Source organism: Myxocyprinus asiaticus, chromosome 41 (genome assembly GCF_019703515.2).
Source record: "Myxocyprinus asiaticus isolate MX2 ecotype Aquarium Trade chromosome 41, UBuf_Myxa_2, whole genome shotgun sequence".
Taxonomy (NCBI): Eukaryota; Metazoa; Chordata; class Actinopteri; order Cypriniformes; family Catostomidae; genus Myxocyprinus; species Myxocyprinus asiaticus.
The window spans coordinates 10,577,326-10,590,499 of record NC_059384.1 but is presented as its reverse complement, the minus strand read 5'-3'; the positions used below and the strand labels follow the sequence as shown (position 1 = coordinate 10,590,499).

Sequence of the window (13,174 nt, the reverse complement as noted above, 5' to 3'; positions counted from 1 at the left end):
AATCTGGATACAGCAGACTTTTCAAATTATCGCCCTATTTCTAATTTACTGTTTGTCTCTAAAATCATGAAAAAGGTTGTCGCCTTTCAGCTGCAATCATTTCTAGCTCACAACAATCTGTTTGATAGATTTCAATCTGGTTCCGCTTACATCACAGCACTGAAACTGCTCTAATAAAGGTTGTCAAAGACCTTTTACTCTCTGGAGACTTGGGCAATCTCTCCATTCTCTTATTACTTGACCTCAGCTCAGCTTTTGACACTGTCTGCCACAAACTACTACTTTCTCGCCTTTCAGAGATAGGTATCTCAGGCGTTGCTTTGTCCTGGTTCTCTTCATATCTCAGGATAGATAGTACTACATCTCTATGCACAATTACAAATCCCCCACTGTCCCACTCAAACAAGGGGTTCCTCAGGCTCAATTCTTGGTCCATTACAATTCATTATATACATTATGCCTCTTGGACAAATTATTCGCTGTCATGGTTTTAACTATCACTGATATGCCGATGATATACAAATATATACAGCTTGCCAGCCAGATTCTATTCACCAGACTGCCTTGTTATCCTCATGTGTCAATGAATTAAAGGGCTGGCTTAACTCCAACTTTCTCAGATTAAACTTGAGCAAAACTGAGATCATAATTACTGGTCCATCAACTCAAACAAAAAATTTAACTAATGTCCCTAGATGTGACCTTGATGCTACTCTAATCTTCCCATCTGCCACTGTCAACAACTTGGGTATCATTCTTGACCCTTCATTGACCCTGGATGCCTATATTAACAAACTCTCTAAAGCAACATTTTTCCAACTTTGTCGTATTGCCCAACTTCGTCCCTACGTTAGCCCAAAAAGTGCTGAATCATTAGTCCATGCATTTATTACATCTCGCCTTGACTACTGTAATGCCCTTTTTTCTGGATTACTGGCACACTCTATCTCCCACATGCAATATATTCAAAATTCTGCTGCGAGAGTACTAACTTACATTAAACGATCTGCACATATTACTCCCATCCTATTTAACCTTCACTGGCTACCTGTCACATCCCGTATTGCAAACAAAATTGCCCTGCTTACATTTAAGTCGCTCCACGGTCTAGCTCCTCCTTACCTTTCTGATTTACTTTCTCCCTATATTCCTCCTCGCTCACTCCGCTCTTCTGGGTGCGAAATTCTTCTTTTTCCTAGATTCCACCGTTCTTCAATGGGTGTAAGGTCTTTTTCTGTTTTGGCACCTAAGCTATGGAACTCAATTCCTCTGGCTCTCCAAACTACTACCTCTATATCTGAATTCAAATCTCAGCTCAAAATCTATTTGTTCCCCCAGTTTTATCAGTCATAATGTGTATATGCTTCATGTACTACTCATTGTATTTGTATGCTTATCTGTATTCGGATTGGACCACTGTCTACACTGGTTACACTGTCTATACCATCTACACGATGTTATGTGTTCTTTTGTACTGGATTTGAAATGTCTAATTGATTGCATGATCTGATATCTGCTCTATGCAACTGCATTTGTTTATGTTCCAGACTGGGCAACTGCCCACTGTCCATGTGATTGTCTATATGATTGTTATGAAACTGTTCTTTATTGTGAGCGTCCTTGAGCTCTGGAAAGGCTCTATATAAATTAAGCATATTATTATTATTATTATTATTAAGTCTAGGCACGAGTGGGTTTGACGAAATTGCACATGAAAAGCGCTAATGGGTTGGGTCAAGTGCAATTTAATTCTGAGGTTAATCTCCGGTTATTGCACTGTGTGCATCCTATTATATATTCCATTCCCTGTCAAGCACCAGCGATATAAACAAAGACAGCACATTCATAAGAAGCTGGTAGTGTAAATGGACTGTATGCAATGAATTAGAAGAACAGAAATATGGATTTACCTCTTTAATGCATTAACTGTGTTCTTGTTAAATGTCAGGCATTTTTCTTTGACAGTGTGGTTCAGGATATAGATGTAGGCTCCGTTAGAATGTAAGTATTATTAATTGTTTTCATCTACTGACACACAAATCATGGCTAGTATTAAGAGGGATTGTATTGGCACACACTTAACTTCTACTGGTCGATTTTGATTTAAACATTTTTTATTAATTTACAGTGCATTCAGAAATTATTCAGACCCCTTCATTTTTTTCACATTTTGTTATGTTGCAGCCTTAGGCTAAAACGCTTTAAATTATTTTTTTTTATTTTTTTGCACCTCAATCTACACTCCATAGCCCATGACGACAAAGCAAAAACCAGATTTTCGAAAAGTTTTTTTCTTTTTAATGAATTTGCAAATTAAATATCACATTGACATTAGTATTCAGACTCTCAACTCAGTACTTAGCTGAAGCACCTTTGACAGTGATTACAGCCTCAAGTATTTTTAGGTATATGACAAGCTTTGCACACCTGGATTTGGGGATTTTCTGCCATTCTTCTCTGCAGATCCTCTCAAGCTCTGTCAGGTTGGATGGCGAACGTCGGTGGACAGCCATTTTCAGATCTCTCCAGAGTTGTTCAATTGGGTTCAAGTCTGGGCTCTGGCTGGGCCACTCAAGGACATTCAGAGTTGTCCCTAAGCCACTCTTGCATTGTCTTGGCTGTGTGCTTAGGGTCATTGTCCTGTTGGAATGTGAACCTTCTGCCCAGTCTTAGGTCCTGAGCGCTCTGGACCAGGTTTTCATTAAGGATATCTCTGTATTTTGCTGAATTCAGCTTTCCTTCAGCCCTGACCAGTACCCAAGTCCCTGCCACTGAAAAACACCCCCACAGCATGATGCTACCACCACCATGCTTCACCTGGTTTCCTCCGGATATGACTCTTGGAATTGAGGCCAAACAGTTCAATCTTCATTTCATCAGACCATAGAATCTTCGTTCTCACAGTCTGAGAGTCCTTTAGGTGCTTTTTACATGTCTTGCACTCATTAGAGGCTTCAGTCTGGCCACTCTGCCATAAAGCCCAGATCGGTGGAGTATTGCAGTGATGGCTGTACTTCTACAAGTTTCTCCCATCTCCACACATGATCTCTGGAGCTCAACCAGAGTGACCATCGGTTTCTTGGTCACCTCTCTTACCAAGGCCCTTCTCCCCCGATTACTCAGTTTGGCCAGGCGGCCAGCTCTAGGAAGAGTCCTGGTTGCTCCAAACTTATTCCATTTAAGAACTATGGAGGCCACTGTGCTCTTGGGAACTTTCAATGCAGCTGAAATGTTTTTGCCTTCCCCAGATCTGTGCCTCAACACAATTCTGTCTCTGAGCTCTGCAGGCAGTTCCTTTGACCTCATGGCTTGGTTTTTGCTCTGATATGCATTTTCAGCTGTGAGACCTTATATAGACAGGTGTGTGCCTTTCAAAACCATGTCCAATCAGTTGAATTTGAAAATGCAAAAAGGTCTGCACTCTAAAAATACTTTATTAGGTTCAAGCAGGAGATAAAAATAGTACAAACATTTCGGCTATCTGCCTTCGTCAGTATAACAATTCACTTGTTCTCAATAGTTATATAAAAAGAAAATCAATTGAATTTGCCACAGGTTGACTCCAGTCAAAGTGTAGAAACATCTCAAAGATGATCCAGAGAAATGGGATGCACCTGAGCTAAATTTCAAGTGTCACAGCAAAGGGTCTGAATACTAATGTCAATGTGATGTTTCAGTTTTTTCTTTTTAATAAATTTGAAAAGTTATAAAAAAAATTGGTTTTTGCTTTGTTATTATGGGGTATGGAGTGTAGATTGATGTAAAAAAAAATAATTTAAAGCATTTTAGCATAAGGCTGCAACAGATCAAAATGTGAAAAAAATGACTGAATACTTTCTGAATGCACTGTATTGAAACAATTTTTATTTTAACCAGAAATATGTCTAAATTCAAATTACATTTCAAACAAAATAAAAATATAATAAAAATAACAAAGTGGTAAAAACATTTTTTTACTCTGTCCAAATTCTTCCACCGGCCACTTTTGCAGTGACATTTTAGTTTGCGCGTATACACCTACAGATGGGTAGATTTTGCACTGGTATGAAAATTGCTCTTGGAATTAGCGCTCTCATGAAAACTGGATAAGATGTTGTGCACGGTCTTGGCGTGTAGTAATGTGCTTTGTGGACTCATGAAAATGGAGCTCGAAGTCTCAAAAAGGTTGTGTTGAACTCAAATTACTGTGAAGTTTTACAAATAACCCCCTCATCAGAGTCAAGATGCTTCATTTCCAGCAATGCCTTAGCTGAGTTAGTCTCACAGACGCTCCTAACAGACCTCTCAGAGGGAAAGTTTCATAATCCTTTCTAATTAATATCACCGCCCACGCCTCCACCTGCACACTCTCCCCTCCATCTGACATACACACACAGGTTCTATTTAACCTTCTGCATTAATAAACAGGAAACCAGTAAGGCCTGTATTTGCAGTAAGGTAAGTAACTCAGCACTTTAGGTCCTTCATCAACACTGACAGGCTTACGTAGGCCAAAGTAGAACAGAACAGACCAGCAGCTTCAGAAGAACAGACAAATCTAACAAAACAGTCCATTTACACTGCAAATTTGAGCACAGCTGGCAACATAAAGGGACAGGCCAAGACTAAATGGATAATATCATATTTAACAGAAAACTGGCACTCCTTTAGTCTATCTGTCATACTTCTATTGAGTCTGTAGTGGATAGGACTGTCACTATATACCCCTGAGGATGTCTATTTACAGTTAGATATTTGATATGTGTTTATTTGGTCTTCAGTGGAAAGAGTCACATTGTTTGGCATGTTCTAATAGTGTGCAGGTGTGTTGTGGATCAGTCTGAGTCACTCTCTCAGGACACTCATGACTTTCCTCAAATATGACTCATTCAATCCCTGTGGTTGGTCTCCGAGCATGACTCCTTTATAATGAGAGGACAAGTTTCCTGGAATGAAGGCAAACTTAAACTGGGTTATAGAGGACATTATAAAGGAATCTAGGAAAAGGAAAGTATCTCTTAAAGGAAAAGTTCACCCCAAAAATGTATATTCAGTCATGATTTTAGGGCTATGGTGGAGGGAATGATTTTCAGTGAATAATTACTTAAATATCAGTCTGATTCTCACACAAAGCTATCGTATGGGTTCAGAAGACTTTATATAATGCATGAGTCATATGGACTACATTTATGGTGCTTTCTTTGTCATTTTTTAAGCTTGACAGCGCAATTACCCTATTCACTTTCATTGAATGGAAAAACAAACAAAAAAAAGCAGCAACAACATTTTAAAAAATGTCTCCTTTTCATGTTCCATGGAAGAGGGAAAGTCATATGGGGTTGGAACAACCTAATGCTGAGAAAATTTAACATTTAAAATGGTACATTTTAATTTTTGGTGAACCATGACAACTATGACTAAGACAATATGCCTTTTTACTTTCTTTAAAAAGTGTCTCTAGTCTTACTGTGCACAATTAACTTGGACATGTTATTATAAAGCTTTTTTTTTTTTTTTCATTAAAAATGTAATAACTTGTTCTCCTTTTGAAACAAGTTATTTTTTTTTTCTGCTGTAAAGTAACCACTGCTTGGGTGAAAAAATAATTATTAACCAACCAGTAATATCATAGCTTAACATCTGCAGTCCAATTTGTGGATGCAGTTTCATGTTGTCTTTAATTTCACACTGCAGTAACTGACTGACCATTTCCTTCACATTATTTCATAGAAAGCTCTTAAATGTTTCCACTTGATTGCCAATTCATCTTAACTCGCAGAGAGATCATTACTTCACTAACTAGCCGAGCCTGAGGAAAACACTGCGACTCCGGTCAGTACATGCTTCTATTTTGAGCAGTTTTGTCATGGTAAAAGATAAGATTCTGTATCAGTGGACTGCTGAGTGCTGTGAGGGTGACTGGAAGGATCATCTCCCATCTGAATCTCTTCTCTAGGCCAGAGATCTAGATGTATATATTACACTCCCTCAGAGAGTCTGCCAAAGACCAGCTCCACTTTCAACCCTCGGTTTAAGAAGCCGCAGATAAGGAAAATACTGAAAAGATGAAAGTTTCCAATGGGCACTGAGAATTGTAATATCCATAATGCCTATTTCCTCAAGATTTATCAGATCAGGTCCTTCAAACATGGCCCTTGCCACTCAAATCAAAAGGTGCCATGTTTGATTTCACAGTTTATCACTATACTTACCCACAAAACTCTGTTTCTTGGTCTCCCACAGAGGGGCGGCTCGAACCCCATTGGCTACCAGGGCAAAAAAGGCCTTTTTAACCTGCAGGGAACATGAGAAGGCATTTGCATACATATTACATATCACACCATTTCATGTTTTTCTGCACCAGTGTGCAGTGACAGAGAGAAGGCTCTATAAATTTCAAACATCTCATATCGTATGGAATAAATATGATGTACACGAGTATGCACTGCAGTATGTACACACACAAGTATGGAGTCTAAACCAGTATATTCTGCATTTTAACCACACACATGCTCGTTGCGGTCTACACATTTAGCCGCATGCTAAAATGTATAATCTGTTAACTAGAGAATCAATGAGAAATTCATATTGCAAACATGTTAAAGGAATATTCTCGATTCAATAAAAGTTAAGCTCAATAGACAGCATTTGTGGCATTATGTTGATTACCACAAAAATTATTTTTTTAAAGAATTTTTCTTTTTTTTCAGTTTCAGTGAGGCACTGTGGCAAGGGCGCGGTTGAGCGTACGTCCGGGAGAGGGCAAGCGGTAAGGATTCAAGGACGATAATTGGGTGATAATTATGTCTAACAGCTGTTTCTTGTTGCAGTAATCCGGGGAGGTGATAAGAGGAGCCCACGCCAGAGTCCAGGGAGAGAGAGAGTGATGTACAGGAGTGCGATGCGATAGTGTTTACCCATACGTTAGAGTGTTTATTTTGCGAATAAAGTGTTTGAAGATACCTGAACCATGCTTCCTCATTCCCATACGACCAGTCCTGTTACAGTGGTGCCGAAACCCAGGAAACTTGAGGAAGACAATACGCCATCATGGAGTCCTCGCCAGCATGCACCAGGCTCAACACCAGGCCGAGACCAAGACCAGTGTTTCCAGGGAATTCTCCGGGCTCAAGTGAAGGACTGGCAGGTGCTCCGGAGCTTCATACACCAGGAGCCAAGCTCAGCCGTGAGCCCGGACCTCAACAGCTTGTCCAGCCGGTGGTTCCCCCTGTCTCTTCTCGTTGTTCCCCCCAGGTTGGTGAAATCGCTGCCGTAGCTGTGGGCATAGCGTCTGGGCCGGCTTGCTGGAGTTGCGGGGAGCCAGGGCATTTCCAGGACCAATGCTCTGTGATGGAACTGGGGATGTTGGTCCGGGTCCCCGACACCCCAAGGGCTGCTCCCGATCTGGCTGGAACGTACCGCATACCTGTGAGTATCAGGGAAAATACATATCAAGCCTTGGTGGATACCGGTTGTAATCAAACCCCTATCCACCAATGTTTGGTTCAAGATGAGGCTTTGGGCATGGGGCTGATGATGGTGATGGTCAACGCCTCTGGCCAGACGTTGTACTCACATATCCATATTTTTCAATTATTAAAGATAGGTTGTATCGAGTGATGCAGGACGCTCAGACAAAAGAGGGTACAACCTAATTGTTAATACCGAAAAGCCGTTGGGAAATGCTATTCCAGACAGCTCATCATAATCCGATGGTGGGTCACTTAGGGCAAGAAAAAGCTTTAAACCACCAAATGGTCCGTTTCTATTTGCTGTGCATTCATGGGGATGTCCGCATGTGATGTGCGGCATGCCATGAATATCAGCTGGCGAATCTGCCGGCCGCCCCAAAAGTGCATTGCGCCCCCTTCCATTGATCGAGGTCCCCTTCGATAGAATTGGTATGGACCTCGTCGGGCCATTAGAAAGGACTGTATGAGTGCATTGCTTTGTGTTAGTTCTGGTGGATTACGCAACGCGATACCCGGAAGTAGTGCTTCTGCGCAATATCTCAGCACACAGTGTTGCAGAGGAACTCCTCAAAATGATCTCCTGAGTGGGGATTCCGAAAGCAATCCTCACAGATCAAGGCACTAATTTTCATGTTCATGTTCACGTCACGTGAATTGTATGAATTATTGGTATTAAATCAATTCGCACCAGTGTTTATCACCCAAAAACAGGTGGAATGATTTAATAAAACCCTGAAAAATATGATTCGTAAGTTCGTGCACAAGGATGCTAGGAATTGGAATAAGTGGCTCGAACCCCTATTATTTGCAGTTCGAGAGGTCCCCCAAGCCTCCACAGGGTTTTCCCCATTCAAGCTGCTGTATGGGCGTCGGCCGCACGGTGTGCTCGACATCATGCGGGAAGCTTGGGAGGAGGGAGCTTCAAACAGTAAAAATTCAATTCAGTACATTCTTGATCTTTGAGCAAAACTCCACACTTTGGGTCGACTAACACAGGAGAATTTTCTCCAAGCTCAAAAATGTCAAAGCCGACTGTATGAAAGGGGCACTCAGCTACGGGAATTTGCACTGGGAGACAAAGTACTTGTATTACTCCCAACATCAAGCTCCAAATTACTCACCAAGTGGCAAGGATCCTTTGAGGTCACACAACGAGTGGGAGATCTCGATTATGAGGTAAAACGAACAGATAGAGATGACGCACGTCAAATATACCATCTCAACCTCCTGAAATTATGGAGGGATGCAGTCTCTGTGATGTTGGCAACGGTGGTTCCGGAGAGGGCGGAACTCAGGCCAAAGGTAAACTTAAAAGCCAATCATCTCACCCCGGTCAATTGTGGAGACCACCTCTCGCCACCTCAACTCACAGAGGTTGCCAAGTTGCAAAAAGAATTTACAGACGTGTTCTCGCCTCTGCCTGGTCGTACATACCTCACACAGCACCACATTGAGACTACGCCCGGGGTAGTGGTACGTACTCATCCCTACCGTCTTCCTGAGCACAAGAAAAAAGTGGTACGAGAAGAATTGGATGCTATGCTCGAGATGGGAATAATAGAGGAATCCCACAGTGAATGGTCCAGCCTGGTGGTGTTGGTTCCTAAGAGTGACGGGTCGGTCAGGTTCTATGTATATTATCGGAAAGTAAACGAGGTGTCTAAATTTTATGCATACCGAATGCCTCGTATTGATTAACTGCTCGATCGGTTAGGCACAGCTCGTTTTTATTTTCGACACTGGATTTGACAAAGGACTACTGGCAGATCCCCTTAACCCCAATATCACGTGAGAAAACGGCCTTCTCCATACCTTTCGGTTTACACCAACTCGTGATGCTTCCATTCGGTTTGGGGCTCCGGCTACATTCCAGCGGCGAGTCCTCAGACCGCGCGTTGCTTACACCGCTGCCTATTTAAACGATATCATTATTGACATTAATGATTGGCAGCGGCATCTGCAACATCTGAGGGATGTCCTGAGGTCGCTGAGGTGAACGGTGCTCACGGCAAACCCAAAGAAGCTCGCAATTAGGCAGGCGGAGGTACGGTATCTGGGCTTCCACTTGGGCCATGGGCAGGTGCAGCCCCAAATTGATAAAATTGCAGAAATTGCAGCCTGCCCGAGACCTAAGACCAAAAAGGAGGTAAGACAGTTCCTGGGGCTGGCTGGCTACTATCGTAGGTTTGTTCCTAATTATTTGGCTGTCACCAGCTCACTGACTGATCTTACTAAAAAGACAGCACCAGATCCGGTCCAGTTGATGGAGCAGTGTCAACATGCGTTTATGCAGATGAGAGCTGTACTTTGTGGCGGGCCGCTTTTACATACACCTGATTTCTCTCTCCCTTTTATTTTACAGATGGACACTTCAGACAGGGGGTAGTGCTCTCGCAGGTGGTGAAGGGGGAGGAACAGCCAGTGCTGTACATTAGTCGGAAGCTCTCTTTGAAAGAGACTAAGTACAGCACCGTGGAGAAGGAATGCTTGGCCACCAAGTGGGCTGTCCACACTCTCCGTTACTACCTGTTGGGGCAGGCCTTCACCCTCTGTTCAGATCACTCCCTGCTCCAGTGGCTCCACCGCATGAAGGATACTAACACGTGGATCACCCATTGGTATTTGGCGTTACAGCCTTTTAAATTTGAGGTGGGCCACAGGCCGGGGTGCAGATGGCTGTCACGGATTTCCTCACCAGAAATGGGGGGGGGGAGGTGAGCAGCCCGGATGGCTCCCTGGCCTGAGTTGGGCGGTAGGAGGGTGTATGGCGAGGGTGTGGTTGAGCGTCTGTCCGGGGAGAGGGGAAGTGGTAAGGATTCATCCCTGGGTGATAATTAGGTCTAACAGCTGTTTCTTATTGCAGTAATCCGGGGAGAGCGATAAGAGAAGCCCACACCAGAGTCCAGGGAGAAAGAGAGTGATGCACAAGAGTGCGATGCGATAGTGTTTACCCATACGTTAGAGTGTTTATTTTGTGAATAAAGTGTTTGAAGATACCTGAACCATGCTTCCTCATTCCCATACGACCAGTCCTGTTACAGGCACTTGCAAAGGAAGTAAATGGGATCATTTTTAAAGGGTATAAAGCAGAAATTTAAAGCTTAGAATTTTATAAAAGCACTTTCATAAATTCTTCTGTTAAAACTTGAGTATTACAACCAAGTTGTAAAATTGGATAAAACTTTGCACAGAAAAGTTTAGTAAGCTATTTTATCACACTAAAATCATGTTAACACACATATTGTTTATGTGTTGGGGCTATACTTTGAATTTTAAAATTTACAGATTGACTCTATTAACATCTATTGTAATTGTCTCACTGTAACAGATTTATGCTTCTTTTTTCTTTTTTTTTTTTTTAAAAGAAAAGGACAGACAAGTCAAAATAAATTTGTGGTAATCAACATTGTCAAAAATGCAGTTGATTGAGCTTAACTTGTATTGAACCCGGAATATTCCTTTAACTCTGAACTCTTAACAAATTTTAATAAAATATAAAAATGACATGACACATTTTGATGCACAAATTCTCACAGATATCACGTCTCCACAGACCATCTATCTTATGGTATGATAACTCACTATGTAGATAACCTGAGGGGGCAACCAGGCCTGTAAGGACCTGTAGAGCAAACATTTCATTCAAAGCTCGAAATAACATTCTGTTTTGTATTTTAGCTCGCATGCCTTTGAATAAAACCTGCATGAGTGTACTAAATTACGGGAAACCATAAGCAAGCATGTAAAATTCTTCTAACAAAAAAGTTAGAAGTTATTCATACTTGCTAAAGGCGACTGAAAAACCGTCCTCTCCATGGAATAAATACCTCTAATGAGGATTTGGGAAGGCCGGTCCTTTCAAACATTGTCAATACCTCAATGGAGCAAAACAAAAGCGTTAATCATTGGGTCTCATGGGTGTTCTTAAATAAATCATGCAAGCTTCTTTTCTCCCTCCTTGGTTGATGTTCCAGCCCAATCTGAGATTATTAAACATTAATCATGCCATGGCAAAGAATATAATGACACAGTCTCCAAGGCCAGTTCCTCTGATGTATGAAAAATGTTTTGAATTCTGTGTGTGTGTGTCAGCACATACTGTACAATCAGCACATATGTGAACCTCCCCCCCCTCACACACGTGCTGATTGTACAATATGTGATATGTATAAAGCACTGTGTGAACTTTAGGGGGGTGAAATTGCTGACCGAAACATCAAGGGAAAGGAAACAAGACAGATATAGAGAGTTTAAAGGGATAGAAGTTCACTCAAAAATGAAAATTCTCTGATCATTTACTCACCCTTATGCCATTCCAGATGTGTATAACTTTTTCTTTTGCTAAACTTTTGCTATATATATTTTTTTTTTAACATTTCAGCTCTGCAGGTTCATAAAATGCAAGTAAATGGTGACCGGAACTTTGAAGTTTTAAAAAGCATATAAAGGCAGCATAAAAGTAAACCATATGACTCCAGTGGTTAAATCTTTAGAAGCAATATGAAAACTGTGTGGGAGAAACAGATCAATATAAGTCCTTTTTTACTATAAATCTCCACTTTCACATTCTTCTTTTGTTTTCAGCAATTCACATTCTTCATGCATATCTACTGGGCAAAAAAAATAAATACTGGAAAAAAAAAAAAAACTTAAATATTGATCTGTTTCTCGCCCACACCTATCATATCATTTCTGAAGATAATCCTAAATATATAGCTTACTCAGTAACAGGGAAGCTTTCCTTTAGCAAACAACCAAAAAATTATTATTTTGGTTATATGGTCATTATTCTTTTTCTGAAAAACACACATGGCCTTTCATTAACTAACTTCGAAGAACAAGTATTTTGTAAGTCATTGAAAACATTTTTGACATAGATTTTTTTATCTGTGACATAAACACTTCCACAGAGCACTTACCTGCAGCGTTGTGTCAAAGACCACAAGCTTGGAGCTGGTAGGGACAATGTCATAGCACTTATGTGACTTCATGAACCGCATGTAAATGTCACTCTCGGATTGTTCGACAGCTGTAAAGACACCAATAAAGGACAAAACAGAGTGAATTTTAAAGCAAAGAGACATCCTTAAATGTCAATAAGTTGTTGTTAAGCAGTAACAGACTCAGAGTGCTGAAGCACTGATGCATTTATAATTAAATGGTGTTATTACTTCAAAGAATTAATAAGCATTTGCTGAACAAGCTTTGGAATCCCAATATTCTTTGCTCACTATACCAGTACCTAGAAAAAAACAAGAAAAAAAAAACAAGTTGAAAATAATAGGTCCAATCAGTCAAATAAGACCAATTGCTTAGATAAGTAACAGCACATCTCTCCTCAACAAGCCACATGGTTTATTTGATGTATCATTTATGTCTGTGGCACAGCAGCACAGCTGTTCGGAAAGAGTTATGTGCCGAATTTGAAGACTAGGGTTAGGGATTTGTTCAAATACTAACTTTGAGCAATAATAATATTGATGCTTGCCTTAGTAAAAAAAAAAAAAATCTCAGGATTCTTCTGGATCTGGCATGACACAAAGCGTGGCCTGAATACACTGAACCACGGATTCTGATATCTCTCACGTGTTCCATTCTGCAGCATCCAGCCTAATGTTGCCAGTTGCCATGGTAATACTTACAGTAGTATTCTTAGACACTGAACTGCTTCCTCGGAAGCCGTCTTGACTGAAAACAATAGTGAAATCTTTTGTTGCAAGACA

General features: G+C 41.0%; 1 protein-coding gene across 7 annotated transcripts in view; it reads right to left on the bottom strand.

The window, feature by feature from the left end:
• Positions 1-13,174, bottom strand: part of LOC127431796 (5'-AMP-activated protein kinase subunit gamma-2) — a 91,388-nt gene that overhangs the window by 17,145 nt on the left and 61,069 nt on the right. For 3 of the 7 annotated variants that reach the window (XR_007895654.1, XR_007895655.1, XM_051682345.1), the window contains exons 6-8: positions 12,371-12,480; positions 11,279-11,326; positions 6,192-6,273 (exon numbers count right to left, since the gene is read on the bottom strand). Coding sequence is in view for 4 of the 7 variants with exons in the window: in XM_051682345.1 (XP_051538305.1) it covers positions 6,192-6,273; positions 11,279-11,326; positions 12,371-12,480 (240 nt within the window). In the remaining 3 variants the exon portion in view is untranslated. Of the gene's footprint in view, positions 1-6,191; positions 6,274-11,278; positions 11,327-12,370; positions 12,481-12,622; positions 12,691-13,174 lie in introns of those variants that run through there. The other 4 variants (XR_007895656.1, XM_051682346.1, XM_051682348.1 and 1 more) reach the window with 2 other exon arrangements.